The 23,350-nt window shown below is 57.9% G+C and overlaps 2 protein-coding genes across 8 annotated transcripts in view; one reads left to right on the forward strand and one right to left on the reverse strand.

Annotated features, from left to right (window-relative positions):
* The window catches only part of LOC111154642 (calsyntenin 1), a 78,568-nt gene extending 64,174 nt beyond the window's left edge, over positions 1–14,394 (forward strand). For 3 of the 5 annotated variants that reach the window (XM_022514399.1, XM_022514400.1, XM_022514403.1), the window contains 10 exons: positions 2,957–3,119; positions 6,459–6,515; positions 7,690–7,847; positions 9,010–9,158; positions 9,402–9,628; positions 10,136–10,306; positions 10,612–10,757; positions 11,735–11,870; positions 12,162–12,346; positions 12,661–14,394. In XM_022514399.1, coding sequence (XP_022370107.1) covers positions 2,957–3,119; positions 6,459–6,515; positions 7,690–7,847; positions 9,010–9,158; positions 9,402–9,628; positions 10,136–10,306; positions 10,612–10,757; positions 11,735–11,870; positions 12,162–12,346; positions 12,661–12,858 — 1,590 coding nt within the window. In that variant the 3' untranslated portion in view covers positions 12,859–14,394. The remainder of the gene's footprint in view (positions 1–2,956; positions 3,120–6,458; positions 6,516–7,689; positions 7,848–9,009; positions 9,159–9,401; positions 9,629–10,135; positions 10,307–10,611; positions 10,758–11,734; positions 11,871–12,161; positions 12,347–12,660) is intronic. The other 2 variants (XM_022514401.1, XM_022514402.1) reach the window with 1 other exon arrangement.
* Positions 14,395–14,464: 70 nt separating this feature from the next.
* Positions 14,465–23,350, reverse strand: part of LOC111154641 (phosphatidylinositol-4,5-bisphosphate 3-kinase catalytic subunit delta) — a 51,464-nt gene continuing 42,578 nt past the window's right edge. For 2 of the 3 annotated variants that reach the window (XM_022514397.1, XM_022514396.1), the window contains exons 8-24: positions 23,189–23,278; positions 21,920–22,141; positions 21,212–21,308; positions 20,992–21,122; positions 20,488–20,538; positions 20,252–20,419; positions 20,023–20,144; positions 19,727–19,870; positions 19,508–19,607; positions 19,209–19,387; positions 19,022–19,134; positions 18,777–18,855; positions 18,051–18,218; positions 17,344–17,467; positions 17,073–17,218; positions 16,749–16,881; positions 14,465–16,013 (exon numbers count right to left, since the gene is read on the reverse strand). In XM_022514397.1, coding sequence (XP_022370105.1) covers positions 15,876–16,013; positions 16,749–16,881; positions 17,073–17,218; positions 17,344–17,467; positions 18,051–18,218; positions 18,777–18,855; positions 19,022–19,134; positions 19,209–19,387; positions 19,508–19,607; positions 19,727–19,870; positions 20,023–20,144; positions 20,252–20,419; positions 20,488–20,538; positions 20,992–21,122; positions 21,212–21,308; positions 21,920–22,141; positions 23,189–23,278 — 2,205 coding nt within the window. In that variant the 3' untranslated portion in view covers positions 14,465–15,875. The remainder of the gene's footprint in view (positions 16,014–16,748; positions 16,882–17,072; positions 17,219–17,343; positions 17,468–18,050; positions 18,219–18,776; positions 18,856–19,021; positions 19,135–19,208; positions 19,388–19,507; positions 19,608–19,726; positions 19,871–20,022; positions 20,145–20,251; positions 20,420–20,487; positions 20,539–20,991; positions 21,123–21,211; positions 21,309–21,919; positions 22,142–23,188; positions 23,279–23,350) is intronic. The other variant, XM_022514398.1, reaches the window with a different exon arrangement.

A 23,350-nucleotide genomic window follows, 5' to 3' on the forward strand; every position in this document is an offset into this window, starting at 1 on the left:
TAGTCAGATATCTAGCCAATGCTCAAAGTTTCAGATTGTTTCATTAATATGTTTTTAAATTTATTTGAGAGAGAAAGCACGAGTGAGGGGAGGAGCGGAGGGAGAGGGAGAAGCAGGCTCCCCCGTCCAACAGGGAGCCTGACGTGGGGCTCCCCCCGAGATCACAACCCGAGCTGAAGGCAGATTCCCTGAACCACCCAGGGTCTGTCCTGTAAATCTTATATTTATAATCTGTCTGAATCGGGACCCAAATAAGGGGCCATACATGGTGACTGGTTGATAAACCTTTTGACTTTATTTTGTAATCTGTAGATTTTTCTCTTCTCTCCTGTAATTTATTTGATGACAAAATCAGGTCGTTTGTCCCACAGACTTCCCCATAGCGTAGATTCACCTGGTTGTATCCGTCCTTGTGCCTGTAAATCCATGGTGTGGCCTCAGGGGTCGATGGGGCTCGGGTTTGCCTGTTCCTGTGTCTGGTGGTTCGTGTTTCTGTGATGGGACGAGCCATTCGTGCTCACTCTGTCTCGGTCGTCCGTGTCGTGGGGAGTGTGTCCCCTGGAAGGACTCATGGGAACAGCCCAAGTTCCTCCGTGTTGGGAGTGTGTTTGTGGCCTTTACACAGAAGGTCAGTGTGGCTGGGTCTAAAGTCTCTGGCTCCCATCTAGGGTTTGCAGGAACAGAACATGTCCTTGTCCGTTGTCCTCGGACGGAAGAGGCTGCTGCCGTGCTGTCAGCCATCCGATCTCTTTCCCTCATAAAACACTTGGTCCTTTGGTTTGGGTGACCAAAGGATGCATTTCTTTTCTTTTCTTTTCTTTCCTTTTTTTTTGAAGCCAGTTCCTCTTATGCCTACGTCTTGATTGTTTGGGGTCTGTTTCCCCAGATACATGGTACGCCCTTCTCTTAGTATATAGATTAAAGCCATTTGGCGTTCAGGCAAGTTTGTGGCGCTGCTGTTAACAGTTCTTAGCACATCCCGCTCCTTCCCTGGGGACCCCTCACCTTTGGTTGGTAATCCTTGCGTGTTTTCTGTGCCTGGCACTTTCTATTCCTGTTTCATTCCTGTTTTGTCAGCTCTTATCTGAGCTGCTGTAGCCATGAACTACATTCCTTCGTGTTTTGTGTCCCTTTCCTGGCAATTCTGGTGTGTTTTGAGACAATACATGATCGTTTTCATGTTTGTTGCTGGCATGACTTGAAAGGGGGTCTGGAGAGAGATTAGTCCGACAGTCCTCTTTCTTTCTCTTAAAAAGTTCATATGGGATTGAGCTGTGGTCCTTTCTCCCCTCCTCATTTTTGCATAAAATTACTTTTCCTGTACTTTGAAAAGAGGGAGTTGGCTGACATGACCTTTTTCCTAGTTTCTGGGCTCTGCCTCCCCATTCTGTTGTCATAAAGCACCTCAGCCACCCTCTGCTGTCCCGTGGACTGGGCGCCCTGTTGCTTTTCCCCACCTACACGCGTTTTGGGGTGCACCCATGCATCTCGGGGTGCACCGGGGCACTTAACTGAGGAGGGTCACGGGTGTTGTCTGTGGCTTTAGGCTTTGCCATTCTGATCACCTAGTTTTCAAGGAAATCCAAAAATTATGCCAATTCTACCCCTAACGTCTCAGAATACTCTCAGGGACTTTTGACTAAAATCAGATGGACTTTGAGTTATGGTTATCATTCTGCTGACGCCCCAGAAACCTGCGGTACAAGAACGAGGGGGACAGTAGACACTGCTTTCTCGAGGAGCTAAAACTACAAAACTTGCTTTAAATAGAGACTAGCTGAATTAAGGTATTACCTGCCTCAAAAGTGAATTGCTGTGCAATCCCTTCATTTAAAAAGGTTTCATATAATCAAGTGTATGTACTTACCTGTTACACAAATGTGAGAGACATAGACCCAGTGGTAGAGGTTTGGATTTTTTCTATAATAAACTCGTCAGGAGTAGCTGCTTTTCTCTGGGGGATATACTTTGGTAATTTTTTCATTTATTGTGATGTTTTTGGCCTGTTGAAGTCTTCATCAGTTCAGTGTTTTAGAATATGTAGATTGGGCAGCTTATTTAGAAACACCTTTTTAAAAATTGATCCCGGGGCGCCTGGGTGGCTCAGTGGGTTAAAGCCTCTGCCTTCGGCTCAGGTCATGATCTCAGGGTCCTGGGATCGAGCCCCGTGTCGGGCTCTCTGCTCAGCGGGGAGCCTGCTTCCTCTCTCTCTCTCTCTCTCTCTCTGCCTACTTGTGATCTCTGTCAGTAAATAAATAAAATCCTAAAAAAAAACAAAACAAAACAAAAAAAAAACACTTGATCCCGCTCCATCTCTTTCTCTGCCTGTCTCTGTTCTCGGTTGCCTGCCTCCTCCTCTGAAGCTAGAGGTCAGGGAGTGCCGGGCTCACGGGGCCTGGAGGCTGCCAACCCCTCGCTTTCCCTCAGCAGTGAGGGAGATGCTCCTTCGTGATGGGGAAGGAACACAGCGGGACCCCTCACGCCCTTGGAGCTGGATGCTCAGTTTACTTAGATCATCGCCTTTGAATTGAAAAAGAAGATGCACGTGCTCCCACGTACCTTATCCTGACCGGAAAAGGAGGCCTGGCCGGTCGGCGGGCTAAGCCAGCTCCATGGGAGGCTGTCTGGCCTGAAGATACCGGAATCTCGTGGCGCCCGACTGTTGGCAGAAGGGAATTGGGCCGCGCCGTATTCTGAGGCCGCGTCATGTGATGAGTGAGCGCTGCCCCCTGGTCTGGAAGGTCCTGGTGGTGAGAGTGTTACTTTGGCCATTTTGGGCGAGAGGTGGTCGAGTGAGTGAGATGTATTTTGTGGTTAGATTTTTTAAAAATCAGCTCCTTTTTCAGAAGACATTCCTTATGGGTGACCTGCTCTCCACATCCAGGTGTGCGGCTCTCCCTGTTTCTGGATGAGAGGGAAGGTAGACACTTCATGCTCTGCCCCTTCCCTTCCGTAGGTCTGTGATGAGGAATGGCATCACTTCGTCCTCAACGTGGAATTCCCGAGCGTGACTCTCTATGTGGACGGAGTTTCTCACGAGCCCTTCTCTGTGACCGAAGATTACCCGCTTCATCCGTCCAAGATCGAAACTCAGCTCGTAGTTGGGGCCTGCTGGCAAGGTAACGGTCACTGGCACCCCCTCCCCGATCTCGGGACTTGAACCTGCCTCATGGCCATAGTGGGGGAAGCAGGCTCATCTCAGTGTCTTGCCCCTCATCCTCGTGTCCTTCATCTTGTCGTCTCTTCTCCTGGGCAAGGCCTTTCTGGGGACACTGCCGATGCCGTACTCTGGGGCGCTCGCCAGCTGTGCGGTAGAGGACTGAAGCAGCCAGCCCCTTCGGGGAGCCTGGGAGGGAGCATGACCCGGAGGGAGAGTACAGTTGAGGGGTTGTTTTATAAATTAATCTGTTTATTGAAAAGTTCACGAGAATCAGGAGGCGGCAGCTGATCAGGCACAAAACTGTAAGTGTACCTTGACCCAGAGGACTCTTCCACAGCGGTCAGTGCCGGCCAAGCCAGTAGGAGCTTGCTTGAAGGGGCTCCCAGACGTCTCCGCTGCAAGACCAGGGATGGGTGACAGTCACCAAAAGGACAATACTGTTTATTCGTACTTCTGACGGGCGGGTCGCATGCCAGTCACTTTATACGCGTTGTCTCACTAATCCTTAACAGTAAGTTTGTGGGGAAAGAACGGTCTTTAGCCGCATTTTATAGCTGGAGAAACTGAGGCTCAGAGCCCGGGGTTACCCTGCTGAGTAATGTTGGTGTCAGGACTTGAACCCCCGAAGCTGGTGCATTGAGAGCCTGTGGTCTGATGGGTGCCCCTTCTCGGGATAATTGTTTATTAGTCTATGAAACAAAAGGCATATGATTTCCTGTGAAAACTGAATTAGAGTTAGCCAAGCACTAGAAGACTAATGTCTTGAAATGCTCATGCCTGTGCTGCTTTCCTAACGCACGGACAGGCAAGCCCTGGGAGCACGTTTAGTAGCTGCGTCATTCGGAAGCGGTGACGGGCTGTGTGGCATCCGCAGCGGCCTGGGGGGTGGGAGAGGAGCGGGGACAGCCGGGCCACCGTGCTTTGGTACCGAAGGAAAGGTGACCCTCAGAAGTTCGTAGAAGGAAGCGCGCCCAAGCTCACGGGCCCTCCGTCCACCCTTGAGGTTCACGACCTCACATGAACCCCCACACTTGACGGGGTCTCCGTCCCCCTAAACAGACCTCGGAATATCTGTTTCTCCCTGTGGAAACATCGTACCTCGAGGTCGGCGAGAAAGTGACAGAATAGCCCAATTCCCATGACAGCGTTGCTTTGATTTCAGGGAATTTGGATTTTTGAGTTTCATCATTTTCCTGCAGAGCCTTTTATTTATTTATTTATTTTTAAAGATTTTATTTATTTATTTGACAGAGAAAGATCACAGGTAGGCAGAGAGGCAGGCAGAGAGAGAGAGAGGGAGAAGCAGGCTCCCTGCTGAGCAAAGAGCCCGATACGGGGCTCGATCCCAGGACCCTGAGATCATGACCTGAGCGGAAGGCAGAGGCTTAACCCGCTGAGCCACCCAGGCGCCCCTCCTGCAGATCCTTTTAAATGAAAAATGTCAAGACAGCATTTTAGAGTGAAGCTCTCTAGCTGACTCCTAGATTTAATTTCGGGGACAGTTCATCTATGAGAATGTGGAACTTGTGGCCGGGGAATGAGGAACAGATTACCAGGGAAGTGGGAATTGTTATAGTTGTCTTTTTTTTCTTTAATTATTTTATTTATTAGAGAGAGAGCATGCACAAGCAGGGGGAGGGGCACAGGGAGAAGGGGAAGCAGCCCCCTGCTGAGCCAGGAGCCCGATGCAGGACTCCGTCCCAGGGCCCTGAGATCATGACCTGCGCCGAAGGGAGACGCTTAACAGACTGAGCCCCCCAGGTGTCCCTCAGTTGCTAAGTCTTAACATTTCAGTCCAGAGCTGCTTCCCAAATTAAACAGTAACTCATGTTTTAAAAATAAGAATTTTAAAAATATGGGACGCTTGGGTGGCTCAGTTGGTTGGACAACTGCCTTCGGCTCAGGTCATGATCCTGGAGTCCCGGGATTGAGTCCCGCATCGGACTCCCGGCTCCACGGGGAGTCTGCTTCTCTCTCTGACCTTCTCCTCGCTCATGCTCTCTCTCACTCTCTCTCAAATAAATAAACAAAATCTTAAAAAAAAAAAAAAAAAAGAATTTTAAAAATAGGAATAAAAATCTGAATGCAAACCGGAGAGCTTTCTTGCTTGGGTCAAAGTAAAGCCCCTTCCTGGGCTTCCTCTGGGGCCTGTTTGGCCCACAGCGTCCATCACGCGGTGGCCGTCAGCTTCCTCTCTTTCTGCCTCAGCTTCTCAAGATCCTCAGCCAGAAAAACGCGCCGAAGCTCCCAGACCAGGCATGTGGCTTATAAAATGTAGTTCCCCGGGGGGGAGATCTCCTTCCTCCTTCCTTACAAACTCAGGGTGGCAGGCCCATGCTGTAAACAGCAGCCTCACGGCCATCGGCCAAAATGTCATCCCTAACGGGTTCCAGAGGCACCCGGAGGCATGGTGGGAGTGCAGATGCGCACACCGGGCCTGTCCCCAGGCTGTCCCCATGCCACTGCTGCACAGGAGGTGTGGGGGCCTGGGCCCTGGGCTGGGAAGTGCTCCCACGACACGGTCTGGAAAGTGGAGGGTCTGTGCTCGGTCACCGGCCGTGGGCCTCCCTGGCCTGGGGTTACTGTCAGAACACGGGGTCGGGGCCTGCACGAGGGGTCCGAGGTTAGAGGCCCCAGGCCCACCACCCGTGACTGATTACCTGTTTCTCTGGGTGAGTTCCTTAACCTGGACTCTCCCTTTCTGTTCAGAAAAAGTGGATAAAAATGCCTTCATTTCTCTATGACTTAGGGGTTAAAGTCTAGACCAAAATGAACTTGTTTTGAGCTAAAAAAATACACACTTTTATGTGTTTACCGTACACAGACCAGGCTTTGGATGCTTACTGGTGCTGCCAGTTTGTCTAGGCAAGTGTTTCCGTATTAGAGAAGAGCCACGGCCCAGGGTGTGGTTGTCCCGGTGTCCGCCCCTCTCTGCCGCCTGTGTGAGCGGCTCTTCCGAACGCCAGCCCAGATGCCAGGCCGGGACGTCGGGAGTTCAGTGGGTGGGCGTTGGTTCGTCTTTCTTTGAATGGGGCCTGGCTTTTGGCGAGGCAGGTGTGCGAAGGTGAGATAGAAGAATGTGGAGAGGCAGGGAGCTGGGGGGTGGTAAGGCCCAGTGAGAAGGTGGTGGAGTACGAGCCTGCTTGCGGGGGGTGGGTGTCCCCACGGGGGCCAAGACGGGAGGGAATTCTCTTTGTGTTTTATATTCAGTAGCTTCTCAAGACTAATTTTCAAGTTCCAGTGTGAAGAGCCTAACCTCTTGGTCCTTTTCTATTGTCTTTGTCTTGCTTTTCTGCAGAGTATCCAGCGTTTGAAAATGACAATGAAACCGAGCCTGTGCCTATGGCCTCTGCAGGTTGCTGGATCTTTCCCTACGGTTCACTCATGTGTTTCATTTAAAGACAAGACATCCGTTCATTCCACATTCCGCATGAGATGCCCGAGTTGCATTCTGGTCCCAGAGCCCCTATGAGCCACTGCTTTGCTTTATGCTCCCCCCACTGCTTCCCGGGAGTGACCCTTTTTTTGCCCAGTCTGATCCCAGTTGAAGTGAGGGCAAATGACTCATTAATGTCCTGCACTAATGGGACTCTCCGCCCCACCCCCCAATCAAATTTGACCCTGACCCCCCTACCCCACTGCATGAGGCTCCCTGCTGAAATCTTACAGGCCCCATCAGGGAGGCCACCTCCTGGTTCCCCTGTGGCTGAACCATGATACAGGAAGAGACTCATTACTGGATACTCTCTCCTGACCGGTACTAAATTTGAGACACACGTTTCTTAGAAGTCTCAGTCCCCGGTGATGGCTCACAGCGTCTAATGTCCTTATCATGAACGAGACGTGCTATTGACATTGGTCTCTTTTCATCATTGCGAGAATAAGTTCTGTTTCACCTGCTCTGGGCTCTCGGCTACAGCCTGTCAAGGGCCAGTTTCTGGGTCTCCGTTTTCCTTATAACACCGTCAGTGCCCAGTTACCCTCAGTGGTGGGAGCCAGGCACGATCAGCTGTGCAAGGCGTCTCCTGTGTAGGCTGGGGGAGTAAGTGTCCCTTTAATCTTCCTAGTCCTGTCGGTGTGTGTTCCTTCCCGAGTTTGTACGTATCCACGAGTGTGCTCAGTCAGGAAAAGCAGCCCAGGGTGAGACCCAGCTGATGGAGAAGGCAGTGACCCAGGAGGCTGGCGCTGCTGGAAAATGTCACCAGTGCACCAGGGTGACGGGGGCAGTGTAGGCCGCCCTTTCCAGGGAGCAGCTAGTTGCGTGGGGACACTCATGGGACCTCTTGGCTTCTGGGCTTCGGGTGAGGGACCCCAACACCTCTTCTCTCCAGGCCATATGCATGATCATAAACGATTTAATTTCTCCATTGCACTTCCATGTAGATCGCAAGGCTAACAGGATTTGGTACGAACTAACCCGCATGTCCCTCCATCCAGCCGCCACCGCCGGTAACACTACATTGCGAAGCAAAGCAGGAGGCCCCGGGCCGTGCGCGTAACTGCCTGCTCTGTTTCCCCGTGTCCCTAAGGCGGTGAGCTGCACATGACCCAGTTCTTCCGAGGGAACCTGGCTGGCCTGACCGTCCGTTCCGGGAAACTCGCCGACAAGAAGGTGATTGACTGTCTGTACACCTGCAAAGAAGGGCTGGACCTGCAAGTCCCTGAAGACAGCGGCAGAGGCGTGAAGGTGACCTTGGCATTAGCTCGCAAGGTGCTCCCGACCTTCTCCAGCACGAGCATGCAGGCTGCTGGCGAAGGATCAATCCGTGATTGATCCTGACCCGTGTTGACCCACAACACCTCTAACCCTGAACGTGGTGGGGGTGGGTTTCCACCGACCAGATCCCCAACCCTCCAGACACCCGCCCTGCCAGGTGTCCTCCAGTTGGGTTCGGTCCTGACACTGCCCAGCGGGAGTTAGCGCAGACGCTGCAGGAGAGGAGGGCTCAGTCCCCTGCACAGGTGCTACGTGCAGGTGCCAGGCCCTCGGGTTACCCACACTTTGTCCAGCTTAGCTCCCATGATCCCCTCCTTTGGGTTTCAGTAATTTGCTTGAACTACTCAGAAAACTGCAGAAAACACGTTGCTTAGTGCTGCTGGTTTATTATAAAGAATACAACTCAGGAACAAGCGGCTGGAGACGGTGTGGAAGGCAAGGAAGCGGGGAGGGGAGGGAGCTTCCCCGCCCCCTCCAGGAGCACTATCCTCCCAACAGGGGAAGCTCCCAAGCTCTGTCCTTCAGGGCTGTTTCCAGAACTTCTGTTAGGTGTGCACAGCTGGTTAAATCATTGGCCAGAGGTCAGGGTTGGGGCTGAAAGTGCCCTGCAGTCACACGGGCTCTGTGGTGTCCAGTTCCGTCCTGAAACCATCTCAGCCACCCAGAAGCCACTCGTTAACACAGATGCTGGTGTGCTCGGAAGGAGCTTATTATGAGTAACGACAGGTGCTCCTGTCACTCAGGACACTTCCAGGGTTTGGCAGGCAGAGACTAAATAAACACACACACACACATTTCTTTTTTTTTTTTTTTTTTTAAGGTTTTATTGTTTTTAAGTAATCTCTACATCCAACATGGGGCTTGAACTCACAATCCCGCAGTCAGGTCACACGCTGCACCAACTGAGTCGGCCAGGCGCCCCTGTATTTCTTGTCCCACAGATGCATTCGCGCCCCGGGCATTTACCCTTGAAGGGGGGCGGGGGGTCTTGTCTCGGCAGCTCTATGAGGTTTCCTCCCCAGGTTCCCAATTAAGACCGAGGCCCAGCTGACCTCTTTCTTTGCCAGACTATGTGTGGTTTCAGTTTTTTGCAGTTCGAACCCTTTTTCTCTCCCCTCTGGCCTGATTTCAGATCCATACGAACCCCAATCAGTTGGCGTTGACCTTGGAGGGAGATGACATCGGGGAGCTGGATAAGGCCATGCAGCGCGTCGCCTACCTGAACTCTCGACAGTTCCCCACTCCGGGGATCCGAAGACTTAAAATCACCAGCACGGTCAAGTATGGGCCGATTCTTAACTCTTGAGAAGAAAACACGTCTATTTAGGTTTTTAAGACACCCCAGCCCTCCCTTGTTACTGGAGGGCGTGGACGGTGGCATGAATGGTGCTGGGGACCTGTTCTGGGCCGGCCGCTGCCTCTGGGCCCCCGGGGGCTTGGGGAATCCATGGGCCGTCACGTGTGTAGCCCGCAGACCCACTTCTCGAAGCCCTGACCCTTGCCGCCTCCGTCGCTTGTTGGCAGGTGTTTGAACGAGGCCCCCTGCGTCTCCGTGCCCCCGGTGGACGGCTACGTGATGGTGCTGCAGCCCGAGGAGCCCAAGGTCAGCCTCAGTGGCGTCCACCATTTCGCTCGAGCGGCTTCCGAGTTCGAAAGCCCAGAAGGGGTTTTCCTTTTCCCTGAGCTTCGCATCATCAGCACCATCACGAGAGAAGTGGAGCCTGAAGGGGAAGGGGACGAGGACCCCACAGGTAACAGCTCTGCTGGGCTGGTCGCCCTCCCCTTGGCTTGAACGTGGGTGGCTGGCGCCCCACGGCTGCTCCTTCCTGCATGCTTTTTCTCTGAGATTTTGAGATTTGAATGTTTGGATGTTATTCTTGGGTCTGCTCCTGGAATCTGACTCGGGGTCGAAAGCTCATTGTGTTCTTTGGAAAACCTGTCTGGAGAGTCCTTTCCTCTCTGGTGTGGTGTCCGGATCTGAGATGCCCTTGTGGAGGCTGAGAGGCTCCGGGCCCATGGCAGGGGACAGTGCTGCTCCTGCTGGCTGTACAGCGGCCCCGCATTCTTGGGCCGGCCCCGGGGGCCAGTCCTCCCAGACACGTAAGGCACCCTGATTCTTGACAGGGCCTCTCCTGGACCTCTGTCATCAGTCACTGAAAGGGCTCTGTGAGCTCGAGGCCAGTTAGCAGGCCACCCGGGGTGACAGGCCTGTCTGGGCTCCCCGGCCTCTGCCATTAGTGCTTGGTCTGTTCTTACAGTTCAAGAGTCACTGGTGTCTGAGGAGATCGTGCACGACCTGGATACCTGTGAGGTTACGGTGGACGGGGACGAGCTGAACCCGGCCCAGGAGAGTCTGGAGGTGGACGCGGCCCGCCTGCGGCAGAAGGGCATTGCAGTGAGCGCTTCCGACCTGGGGGTGGTCTTCACAGGTGAGCGGGTCAAGGCCAGGCCGGGGGCCGAGCAGAAGCCTCAGTCCTGCACACACACACCCCACCGGCCATCCTCTCCGAGCTCTGGGAGAGACCTGGGGACCGTGGCAGAGGAGAGGCTCAGCCTGGGCCATTCAGCTTCTCCTGGCAGGAAGGGAAGCACAGGCATTGCCCTACTTCCTGTCCTTGCGAGGGGCTGACAGTGAGGCACGGGATGGCTCCCCACCCCCTGCCGCAGGACACGCGCACCCACTTGGTCCAGCCGCCCCCAGCCAGTAGGCCACCTTCTTCCCCTGTCCCCATAGGTGTGGACACCATGGCCAGCTACGAGGAGGTGCTGCGCCTCCTGCGCTACCGGAACTGGCACACCAGGTCCCTGCTGGACCGAAAGTTCAAGCTCGTCTGCTCGGAGCTCAATGGCCGCTACATCAGCAACGAGTTTCAGGTGGAGGTGGGTGATTGGGTGCCCCCCTATGGCCCCATGTTCAGAGCATCCATGAGGCACCTGTTGGGATGCGTCCAAGTGCGCTAGGCTTTCGCGGCCTGGGGGTCGCCGATGTGCCCCTCATGTGCGTCTGAGGGGCCTCTGGAAGGAGGTGGAAGAGCTAGAGGCAGGTGATACCTCGTGAGTAGAGCCAAGGTGGTTTGTTGAGATTGACGCTGCTTGAGAAAGAGCAGTTCCCAGGGAACTGAAGATTCTCTGCAGACTGCTGGCCCGGGGAGGGGGGTCCTGGCGTGGGGCCAGGCCGGGCAGAGGGCTCCCGGTGTGGGGCCGGCCCGGGGAGAGGGGTGCTGTGCTGTCTGCTGAGCCTGGTGGTGGCATCTCATGGCACGGTGGTCACAGAGAGCTCACCCTGCTCAGACGTCTTCCACAGGCCTGGACAGCAGCCCTTTCCTCACTCAGGGCTTCGTGGTCTGGAGAAAACGGGCCCAGAGTTACTCTCAGCAATCGAAGGTCTGCATGGTAACCTCAGAGCAGCCAAGTGCTGATGTCTCAGTGCTGAGGAATCGATGAGGGTTTTGTTTGAGCCAAAAGCTAACAGATTTGGAAGGAAACCAATGGTTCTGATTTGTGCTTTTTCACTTGGCTATGGTTTTGGGGAAAAGCAGGGAAATGGGCTATGCCAGGGCTTCTCGAATGACCTGCAGCTGACAGTGGTGGTGGTTTTTCTGGTCTTTTGTGGATTCTTTTATGAAATACAATAAAAAGGAATTCCTAGAACAGCATTCTGTTTCTGGGATCGCCGACAGTACCAGGCAGTTAGGACGGTTTCTGAGAGCTGAGCCTCGATTTTTCTCTGTTCTCATCTCATCGGCTTAGCAGTGCGGGTCCAGGGACCCCTTCGAGTCGCACTAGTCCCAGTAGCTTCTGGACTGCGTTTCTGCTGCTGGGCCACGTTCAGGCTGCTGTGTGTGTCTCTGGTGCAGGTGAACGTCATTCCCGCGGCCAGCCCCATGGAGCACGCCAGCCACATGGCCGCACAGCCCCAGTTCGTGCACCCAGAGCACCATGCCTTCGTCGACCTCTCAGGGCACAACCTGGCCAGCCCCCACCCCTTCGCAGGTAGGACTGCGGGGCAGAAGCAGGGCCGTCTGCGTCGGTCCTGGTGGGGGATGCCCTCCCGCGTCCTGCTGGAAGCCCAGCCCCCAGTCTGAGCAGCCCCGGCCGGCTCCGTGATTCTGTGCCTCCCACGAGGGACGAAAGCTCCAGCAGGCAGCCAGGGGCCAGCGCAGGGCTGGAGACCTGTGCTGAGACTTTCCTCACATTTCTTCCTGTTCTCTGGGTCAGAGCTGCTGTGTGTGCATGGGGCCCGGGGGCAGGCGCCCCTCACCGCCCTGTCCCCTTCGGTTGCAGTTGTCCCCAGCACCGCCACGGTGGTCATTGTGGTGTGTGTCAGCTTCCTGGTCTTCATGATTATCCTGGGCGTGTTCCGGATCCGGGCCGCTCACCGGCGGACCATGCGGGACCAGGACACCGGGAAGGAGAACGAGATGGATTGGGACGACTCTGCCTTGACCATCACCGTAAACCCCATGGAGGTAGGTGCCGGCAGGCGGTCCCTGTGACTGCACGCCCCTGCAGGCCAGAGCAAAATGACACGCGCCCCAGAGAAGCCACGTGGCCATGGCACCTCCGCGTTTATGTGGCTTAAATGCCATGTGACCCACATGACAGGTTGGGGAGGTGCAGGTGTCCCCATTCTTCAGGAGGGCAAACTGAGGGCCCAGAGAGGCCTTATCCCAGCTCGTGCCACCCCGTCAGGGGAGGAACACACTCCCTGCCTGTGACAGACCCCATGGGTGGCGACCAGAGAAGGGGGCCCCGGGCTCAGTTCCCACACTGTCTTTGTCAGACGTACGAGGACCAGCACAGCAGCGAGGAGGAGGAGGAGGAGGAAGAGGAAGAGGAGAGCGAGGATGGGGAGGAAGAGGATGACATCACCAGCGCCGAGTCAGAAAGCAGCGAGGAGGAGGAGGGGGAGCACGGGGACCAGCAGAACGTGAACAGGCAGCAGCAGCTGGAGTGGGACGACTCTACCCTCAGCTACTGAACCTCGAGGCCGCACCCCCCGCCTCCTCTCTCTGTGTTAGGAGACCCTGCTGTCGTCTGTCCTCCCAGCCCCAAGGGTCCACGGTGTACAAAGTCATTCTGGCCAGTAGGTCTGCAGACCCTCCCCATCGCTGACCATCTGCCTGTGCTTGGTGTGTAGGCCCCCCCGCCCTCCACCCAGACCGCCCCGAAGCTATGCGGGGAGCTGACGCGCACTCCCCGCAGCTCGCTCTGCGCGGCCCCCTCGCGTCCCCGGAAAAGCTGCAATGACTGGACTCATTGGCAAAGGGTTAAAATTGCTCACTCCCACCTCGTAATCCCGTTTTCCTCCTTTTTTTTTTAAAGTTTTTATTTTTTCCAAACTAGTGCATGTATAAAATGGCAGAGTGGGGGTTAATATGTAGATGATGAACTTTTTAATATTTTGTAAATAAACTGGGATTCCTATGTCCTCCATGCCAGCGTGACCCAGGACTGGCATGCAAGTTGAAGCTTGACTCACAGCACAGGAGACACCCCGCGGGCTCCTGCCCACCCCTGCCCTGAGAGGAGAGGGCTCTGCCCCACTCTGTCTTTGCCACGTGCACCCGCTCAGCTGGTGGCCAGGCAGTGAGGGCACGCGGACTTGCCCCCCCCCCCAACCAGCCCGCACTGCTCAGCGGGAGGGCACTGGATCGGGAACCCCTCTCTGGAGGCTGGAAACGGCCAGGCCTTTCCTGTGGGATTCTACCCATTTCTGACGTGGCAGAGGGGTGGGAGTGCCGGAGCGGCCGGCAGCTCCTCGTGCAGGAAGCTGGACTCCTCGTGTGCAGCCTTGGGCGCTCACCTCCTAGATGTCCGTCACCCTGCTGGTGAGTGTGTGGACGGGTGGGGCACAGCGTCTGGCCGCTTGGTTTGGAGGCAGAACAGGCCCAAGTGTCCATACTTAGAACGCCCGAGGACAGACGCACTCCAAGGACGCCCTTGGCCCGAAGGCAGAGTGCCAGCTTCCCCCAACAGCCCGAGGGAAGCCCCACTCCCTGGAAGTGGGGAGCGCTGCTGCTCGGCCTCGCAGGGATGGAGGAGGAGAGGACAAGTCCTGAGCTAAAACTCCTACGGCACTTTGTTTTTAATTCTCATGTAAAATTTTAGATTTCTAAAACGGGGGGGGGGAAATCATTTTGAATCCTGTTCTGTGATCATAACTGCTAGTTTCGAGGACACTGCGGCTGTCCTGCGTCGTGTGTGGCCGTCCTCCACGTCCTGTCACTGTGGCTGCTCCGTGTAGACAATGATAGAGGCTAGTGCGGGCTCCGCGTGGGTCGCTTTCCGGATGTGTATATTGACGAGGTCAGAACGTGTGTACACTACAATAAAGTGCTGGTTCTAACTCCAGTGGCAGAGTGTGTCCTGCCTTTGTTTCAATCCTGCATCCACTTGCTTTTTTTGTTTTTTATTTATTGTTTTTTCAGGTTTTTTTTTTGACCTGAGAACACAATATAAAAAGTCCTTTATTTCTTTCAGTATGCGTTTACCTCTCCCCTCAAGGCTTCACAGAGTGCTGGTCTTCAGTCCACATCAGTTATGTTGAACTCCCCTTCCCCGTACAGAAACATTATACGACTTTAAAAAAAAAAAAAAAAGAAAATACTCTTTTCTCCAGGCACACAGGCCGTGTACCCAAACCAGAACGCCAGGAAGCAGAGACTCGTTTAAATAAATAACATAACATAGAGACATACACTCGGCTTCTCCTATTTCCAAACCGGTGAGGCGGGGCGAGTGAGTTCAGCACTTTGCTGGGGACAAGAGTGTGGCCAGTGGTGTTCTGTGGGCGGCACTGTCTGCTTCTGGCTGCTTCTAACTGAAGAAGGTGGTCCAGAGGGCAGCCGCTCCCGCTCCCGGCTCTGCCAGGCCTTGCCAGGCCTTTGAGAGACCAGTCATAGAGCTGGGCGGGGCCCAAGGTGGCGGCTAACATTAGGCTCACCCGTGGGCTTCGAGAAACCCAGATTCTCAGCCCCCTCTCCGGAGATGGCCTCAGACGGCCGGGAGGGGCCCAGGAAGCGGGCATTTCTAGAGCTCTTCATGTGCACCAAAGGCAAAACCTGAGCTGCTTCAAGCCAAGTCCCATCAGAGACAGACATTCCATCACCGACCGGACTCGCGCTTCTGAGAGCTGTTGCGCACACAGACTAAAGGGGGGAATTTTGGAGATCAAGCCCTCCCGTCCTCAAAACCTGCTTTATGAGGCAGGAGACAGGTAACTGCACAGAGCACTCTGACCGCGTTTGCCTTGATCCACGGTGGCGCGCAAACCAAGCTCCCATCTTTTCAATGTCTTGAGGACCAGCATATATTAAGCTTTATGGGGCTGAGGCCATTCTGAGCCATTGAGGTTCAGTGAGTAGTCTGGCTACTTTCTTTCTTACCCGCAAACAAAATCGCTTTACAGCAGAGAGATGAGAGAATTCCCGTACCCAAGAGTCACTTTAAAAGTGGAAAGCAAGCATCCCTGAATCTGGAGGGTGCCCAGGCTTCCTCTGGGAGCTGCCCGGCGCTTGGTCAGTGGAGAGCGCGAAGGTGGAGGGGGGCATAGAGTCATGGGCGCCCTGTCACCAGGGCGACCGCCAGGCGCCAAGCCCCATGCAGCCCAGCCAGAGCCCGGGAAGAAGGCAGGCTTCCCGGTGGCGGCGGCGAGAGCAGTTTTGGCTGGGTTCTGATTCACCAGCTGGAAGACTCGGGGTGACAGTCCTTAGCAAGACGCAGCCTCGGAGGTGCCCGACTCACAGTGACTCCCCTTCAGAGCCCGGGGCTCGGATCGGGGGGCGCTGGAGGATGGCGCCCCTCCCCTGCACAAAGGGTACATTTCCATTTATGGCTGTTTAGCTCCTGAAACATTTCAAGTCACAAATAAATAACCAGTGTAAACAAAAGGCAGTGTATAGGTTCTCGCCCGTGGGGTTCCATCAGGCTTTTCAGCCCCAAAGGACGGCCGAGGGTCCCGGGTGCCCGGAGCCTGTGATGGCGGCTCGCGGGCAGCTATTGCCTGTTGTCCTTGGACACGTTGTGGGCCAGCCAGTTCACTTTGGTCTTCCAGCTCTCCCGCAGGGCTTCGTTGAACTTCACCCGGAAGTGCTTCAGGGCCTCCTCCTCTGTCTTTCCCAAGGCCAGAGAGTCCTGAGGCAAAACCGGAAATCAGTGAGCGCATCCCCAAGGAGGGGGACCGCCCCACCCCCTGCCCCGAATATGGTAAATTCCCTCTGGAAAGAATTGCAGGAAGGCAATCAGGAGACCGCCACCAGCGTCTCCCCTGGAAAAAGCTCTCTGTTCTGATCCCAAACCAAGATGGGCCTCCTGACCCACCCCCCAAGTAAGATGCCAACTCCAGCCAGGCACCACGGCCCCCAAAGTCCGCGGAGTGGGACAGGTGGCCTCACCGTCTGCACTGGAAATGAACTTTGGGCGGGGGGGTGGGGGGTGGGGGGGGGCAGCGTCATTCTGTGCAAACCAGGCACCAAAGAGGGGCTCGTCTGTCGTGCCTGACCACCCTCCCGACCCCTAGTTTCTCCCACACTGAAAAGCCATGGGAGGGCAAAGCATCTTTAAATGAAGAGAGAAGGTATCTAATCCCACCCTCCTGTCTGAGCAGAACCACCGCAGCCAACTCGGGACAAGAGGGTGGGCCAAGGGAGGTCCCGACACACTGGCCACAGGACCAGGCTGATGCCACCAGGCCCCGTGGCTGGGTCACAGGCAGCCTGAGGCACCCGCACAGGGAGTGCCCCGTGGGGTCCGGGTGGAGGCCTGAGGAACCCGTGAGGGGAATACCCGGTAGGGTCCGCTGTGCTCACAGGCAGGCCTTGGGGACTCGGGGGCAGGCGGGGCTGCCCGGGAGGACCCTCTGGCATTTACCTTGAGATACTGGATGTCTTTGGAGCAGCTGAGCTCAGGCAGACCAGCGGCCCGCATCAGGGCAAAGAGGTGGAGGAACAGCAGCCCGTGGCGTCGCAGGATGGTGTAGGCGCGTTCGCAGTAACCCCGGAATCTGCAGGGGATGCAGGAAGGTGGGAGGCGGGGCCCCGAGTGCTCCCCGCCATTCCCACCCTGCTCGGGCCCTGGAAACCGCCCCCACTCCCTCTGACCACCACACCCCCACCTTTTCCTGCAGGACCCGACCCTGAGCCCAGCCCGGGACTGCCACCCTCCCCGCCCCTGCGCCCCCCCCAGCACCCTCACCTTTCAAATTTCTCACTGTTGTTGGTCTTCCCCTGCTGGATCACGTGCACAAAGTCGTAAGTGAGGATGAACGGGACTCGCTCACGGTTGATTCCAAACTTGGTCTTGAAATTCCCCAGAAAGTGGCCAAAATCAATATGGAAGAGCTAAGAGGAGGAAAGGACGAGCGGTCAGAGACGAGAGGACCCGGGTCGGGAAGGGGGTGCCGGGAGGGAGGGAAAGCGGGGAGGGCCAGGGGCGCCGCACACACGGCCGCAGGCTCTGCCCCTACCTGCCCGTTCTCACGGATCATGATGTTGTCGCTGTGCCGATCACCGATGCCCAGCACGTAAGTGGCCACACAGTAGCCAGCACAGGAGAGGGTGAACTCCTCGATGGCGCGATCCAAGGCCTCCCTGTGTGTGCGTTGGTGGGAAGGAGGATGACCAACCAGGGCCACGCCATTTCCCAGCAACTTCTACCAAAAGGTGGGTCTACTATGTCCCCTCCCCTTGAATGTGGCCTAATGATGCGCTGGGACCAACAGGACAGGGAGGAAGCAGTGTTGGGCTCCTCCCACAGCCTCGGCCTTCAGACACCTGGCAACTGTGCAACTAACCTGTTCTCAGGGAAGGAAGCCGAGACCGGTCCACTCACGGTGGTGGGGAGGGCCACACGGAGACATGGGACTAGGGCCAGCCAGGCAGTCAGGCGACCAGCTGTGCACAGCCCCATGTGGCTCAAGGCCGGAGAACCACTCCGCTCAGGCCCTCAAGCTGCAGGTCTGCGGGCCCGTAGTATCCGGTGGTGGTTTCACGTCCCTCACAGTTAACTGACCCCCGGGGGAAGGGAGACCCGCCCCGCCCCAACAGAGCAGACCTGGTCCTCCGCCGAGCCACGAAGCCGTGAGGACTGTCGCCGGCCCTGCCCCTCACCCTTGACTCCTAAACGGCAGCTTTTGGAAAGGAGAGGCCTCTGTCCCCGGGGCCCAGAGCCTACCCAGGGTTCTTGGACTTGAGCCAGTTAAGCAGCGCGTCCTTGTTGAAGGCAGCCGTGGCCGCCATGTTGCTTTTGTTCAGCTGGATGTTGGCGATGGTGTCTGAGTGAAGCACCACCTCGATGAGGCCCGTGTGGTCCCCGGTGGAGAGGCAGCCGTAGGGGGTCATCCTAGCCAGAGGGGAGGAGGGGCAGGGAATTGCCCAGGTCACAGGCTGTCCTGGGGGCGCTCGACACTCCGCCCCACCCAGCGCAGCTCAGTACAGCCAAAACAGCCCCAGGAGATGCTGCAAGGGAGGGAGAAGTGCTGGGGAGGAGCCCCGGATGCCTGGACTCGGGGGAAGGCTCCCGGGAGAGATCAGCCCAGCATCCAAGACGCACAGAAGCAGCGGCGGCACTCTGGCCGAGCTCCTGTTTGCTCAGAGAGAAACGCAGGTGGTCTGGAAGAGGATGCCGCCGCTTCCCAAGACGGGGCAGGCGGCCCGGGACGCGTGGGGCAGAGGAAGCAACGGAGCGAGACCGATGCTGAGCGCCAGGCCTGCCCTCCTTCTCCCTCCCTCTATGGCCCTATCGCCTCCCTTGGCCCTAATGTAAACCGGGCTCCGCTCTTCTTCGAGCGATCCCTCTTCCAACGGAGGTGGCCCTGCTGGCTTTGACAGAGGATGCCTCCAAAGGGACAGGGTCCCAGGCCTACAGCGAGGACAAGCGGATGACAGGACGGCCTCTCACCTCAGGTCCAGCCCCTCCTGCTTCCACAGAACATCCATGAGCTGGATCATCTGAAGCGTCAGCATGTCCTGGCGGAGGTCTGGGCAGCCGCCCCCGGGAAGGAAAAGCAGGAGCTTCTGGTGGGCTCTGCACCCCCAGCCAGGCCCAGGCCCCAGACTGCCAGGACCCCACCTCCTCAGCCCACCTCCCCGGTTGGGGGACGGGGCGCACGGCCTCCACAGAGCTCTCCCCGCCCGCCTGCTCACCGTCCCCGTTCTTGAAGATGATGCCCACGCTGCCGTCGCTGCCGGCCTCCTCGTTGCTGTACATCACCCACAGCGGCTTCATCTTGGAGTCCATGAAGGTGCACTGCTCCACGCTGCGGGCCAGAGAGCAGTGAGCGGGCAGCGCGCCCTCCGCGGGGCCTCCGGCAGGGCGGGGCGCGGGGCTCACCAGACTTCAGCCAGCAGCGTGCTGGGGTCCAGCGGGGACTGCAGGTGGGAGAGGGCCTCCAGGTAGGTCTCCTGGCGCAGGCACAGGTGCATCAACTCCTTGGTCTGGGGCTTGGTGGTCTTCTGGGAGCTCACTTTGACGAAGTCATTGAGGGCCTTCAGCTTGCTCAGCGCCTCGCCCTGCAGGGAGAACCGACCGTAGGCCCTGCGCGGGAGGCGCGGAGGGGGCGGGGCTCCGAGCCTCGGCCCCGCCCCCCGGGGGGCTCTAGAGCAGCTAGAGCAGCGGACCCCACGCCTCACCTGCTTCATCAGCACCTTCATGTGGTGGGTGCTGCCCCTGCAGTAGGCCTCCATGATGAGGCCGAAGCGCAGAGCCACGGAGGGCACGTGCATCTCGGAGCTGGAGGGAGGGAGGGACGGCTGAGCGGCTGCCTGGCAGGGCCACGGCCCGGGGCGGGGGCTGGGGGGGGGGGGGGGAGACCGGGGGGGGGGGGGGGGGGGGGCCAAGGGGTGCGCTACCGGAGGTGCCAGAAGAGGAAGTGGCCGATCTTGCGGTTGGCCAGCGCCCGGTCCAGCAGGAACTTGGTCAGCTCGCAGTCGAGGTAGGATTCGTACTTGAGCACCTGTACCAGCTGCAGCAGGTACTGGAAAAGCTCGTCGTCCCTGCGGAGAAGGGAGGCCGGCCTCACCTGAGCAGACCCCAGGCCCCATGCAGTCCTCCCTGCCACACGCCCCGCCACCAGCACGGGCTCCACCCGCCGGGGCACACCGGACCGAACCGCCCGCGCCAGGAGCCGGGAGCCCATGGGACTCACGTCAGCTTCCGCAGAGACTTGATGGCGAAGGAGCCCACGTGGCGGTCGGGGAAGCTGAAGTCCAGCAGCTCCAGGGCGCTCAGGACCGGCAGCTCGGGCCAGGAACACAGCAGGTAGAGCATCTGGGGGAGCCCGATGGCCGTCACGGTGCCGCTGGGCAAGAGGCCCTCCCCTCCGCACACAAGCTCCCCCCTCCCGCCCCCCCCACCAGCCCCAACCCCGCCCCCACCTGGGCCACATCCTCATGCTTGTTCCACTTGGTGACCAGCAGCAGGCGGGCCAGCGCCTCCGGGAAGCGCTCCTGGACCTCATGCCGCATCTTCCACACCAGGTCCTTCTCGTGCTCGTACAGCTCCCCGGACCCGCGCCGCTCCAGGATCTCCCGTAGCTGTAGCTGCTGAGGGGGGCAGGCAGGGTGAGCTGCGGCCCAGCCCGGCACCCCACCGCCCCCGGCCCCTGGCTCACCTCCTCCTCACTGAAGCGCCCGTGCTCTCCGTGCCGCCCCAGCTCCAGAATCTGCAATGAGCGGCTCCACGTCAGCAGGGACCTGGACCCTGGGCCAGCCCTGGCAGGGCCCCCCGGGATGTGGGGTGGAGGGCAGAGGGTGTGTGTCAACCCTTTGGCATCCCTGACCTTGGGGTGAGTGCTGTCCTGTGCCCAGCATCCCCGGCCTCCACCTCACAGATGCCAGGAGCATCTCTCCCACCAGCTATGACAACCAAAAGGGTCTCTGAACCTTGCCTGAAGTCCCCTGGAGAGCCATATGGCTCTGACCGAGAACTACTGTTCTAGAGCACATGGGGGTTCTGGAGAATCAAGGAAGTCCCCAACTGTGCGTGCTGACCAAGCCTCAGCCCTGGGCAACTCAGGGGATGGGTGGCGGGAAGCCCAGAGGCGGCGTCAAGAACAGTCATCCTGAGCCCCACGGCCTCTGGACCATCGCAGACCCTGGAGGGCGAGGGGGCTGACCTTGTCCAGGGTGGGGTAGTACACAGGGTAGGGGGCCACCTCAGGGAGGCAGATGACAAGGGCCGCAGCACTCTCTGTGTTGGGGTTGCTCCGCACTGTTCCCGCGGGGTTCAGCAGCTCCCCTTTCTCGTCTGGACACAGGGACAGACGGGAGTTGCCTGGGGAATGCCCCCCTCCAGGAGCGCACTCCCCCACACCTCTCCCTTCCGCCTGGACAGACCTGGGACAGACGGCCACATGTATAGGCAGCATTCACCGGTCTTGAGCTGGTCCTTGTAGTCAAACAGCATGAGGTTGGCCCAGGCGATGGGGCAGTCCTGGAAAAGACCACGGGCAGGTCAGGGCCAGCAGCCGCAGAGGCAGGACGGCCATCGCCTTCAGGCCGAGCTTCCCCGCCCTCACCCAGACTCCCTGGGAGGAAGCAAGCACTATCAGCCACCTCTCGGCTCCCTTCTGCTCTCAGAGGCATCCCTACTTCAGGTTTCTCGAGAAGCCCCCAAACCAACCACACCAGCCCCAGAGGGCTGGCCCAGCTCGGCAGTGGGGTAAGTCGGTGTGGCTCAGTGTCCAGTCACATCCTGGGCCTGGTGACTCAGTGCCCAACCCCCATTCATTCCCTGCTGGCAGCTGACTCAAGACCCCCTGCTCCCTGTGAGGACAGTGTGTCTGTCCTTCCAGCCCAGAGGGCGGCCTCCAGGTTCCTCCAGATGCCTCCGAGTCCACCCCTGCTCGTCAGCCCTGAGACCCAGAACTGACACATGGCAAGGATGGTGGCCAGAATGGGAGGTGGGATATAAGAGGGAGGGTCGCCCCTATCCCCCATCCCCGAGGTGCACCCCTGCTGGGAGTGGACGGGGGGGGTGGCCCTGGGTCACGGCACACCAGTTCCCGGAGGCCTGGCCCCAGCCTCCCAGGCAGTCCCACCCACCGCCTTCTTGGATTTCTTCTTGGTGGAGCGAGCCTTCTTCGCCTTCTCAATCACGGCGTAAAGTGCAAAGCAGAGACGGGCCATGCGAGGCAGGTCGCAGATGTTGATGTCGAACTCCAGCCGCTGTTTCCACACGGGCTCGGAGCACACGCTCACCTCCGAGCTGGACACCGTCTTGCACAGCGTCTCGTTGCCATGGAAGAGCCCGGCCTGCACCACCAGCTGGGGGAGGCACGGGTGTCGGGGGCCAGGTGCCAGACAGCCCGACTCCCTTGCCCCTCTGAGGCTCTCCCACCCACCTAAAGCTCAAGCTCCTGCACGTCTTCATTTCCCATGGGTCCGAATCCCACTTGCCCCTCGGAAGAAAGCAGCACCGGAGGGGGACAGCTGACTGCTTGAGTGGGACAAGGGGCCACAGGGTGAAGGGAAGGGCACCATGGGCTATGCATGGGCTCCCCACGACTCTGTGGGGCTCCGGGGATGTCGTTTCCCCGCTCGGGGCCTCAGTTTCCCTACTGGGGTTTGGGAACTCCAGGGGTCCTTCTTGCTCTGAAACCTGCGAGCTCCCTCCACTGCTCAGAATCATATGAGCCCCGTGAGCAGGCAGGATTTCGTTTCACCAGAACACCCCTGCCCTGTGTCCTCCAACTCCGCCCTGACAGCCCTCGGGGCCCAGCCAGAAACCCGCCTCCAGCTGGGGCTCCAGGGTGCCGTCAGGGAAACCCAGCCCCGCCTGCTGTGAAATCACCCCGACAAAAAGTGCTCCACCAACAGACCAACCTCCGTGGACCCAGGAGTAACGTCCTGCAGATGGGACAATAAGCCCCTCCTGGGGACGGAGGGAGATGGGGTGTGTGACCAACCCCTGAAATGGGTTCGGCCCCCAGGGGTCCAGGCAGCACGCCTCCCAAGTGCCTCCTGGGAGTCCCAAAGCCACAGGGCCCAGCCGGGGCCGCCCCTCTCCCGCACCTGTCACCTCCCAGACCCTGCTGTTCCCACTTCCCTGGGCCTGGCCCCACAACTTCCACCCGAGTCAAATACCCAGAACTCGCTGAGCCTGGTTTCTACGAATTAGCCACTGGCCGGCCAGCCAGCTCCCCTCCCCCCTTCCTGTTTTGAAGCAGCTCACAGCCACCCCAGGCAGGGATTCTGGGTAATGTGGTCAGGTGGCTTTCATGTGACCCCCCCCTTCTTCCTCTGCCACCCCTCTAGACCACAGCCACCTTGTTTGTGCAGAAAACATCCCCGCTGCCCCTAGGAGCCCCCTACCTTCATCCGCTCATCGGCATTCACTTTGCTGCCCTGAATCAGCTCCACGCAGAAAGGCTGCTCCAGGGACCACAGGGACAAGGAGGAAGGCTGGGGCGGGCCAGAGGGGGAGAAGCAGGGCCGTCAACGCAGAGGAATCCCGGGAAAGCTCCTGAGGCTAGC

Source organism: Enhydra lutris, unplaced genomic scaffold (assembly GCF_002288905.1).
Source record: "Enhydra lutris kenyoni isolate GAN:26980312 unplaced genomic scaffold, ASM228890v2 scaffoldscaffold38, whole genome shotgun sequence".
NCBI classification, from domain to species: Eukaryota; Metazoa; Chordata; class Mammalia; order Carnivora; family Mustelidae; genus Enhydra; species Enhydra lutris.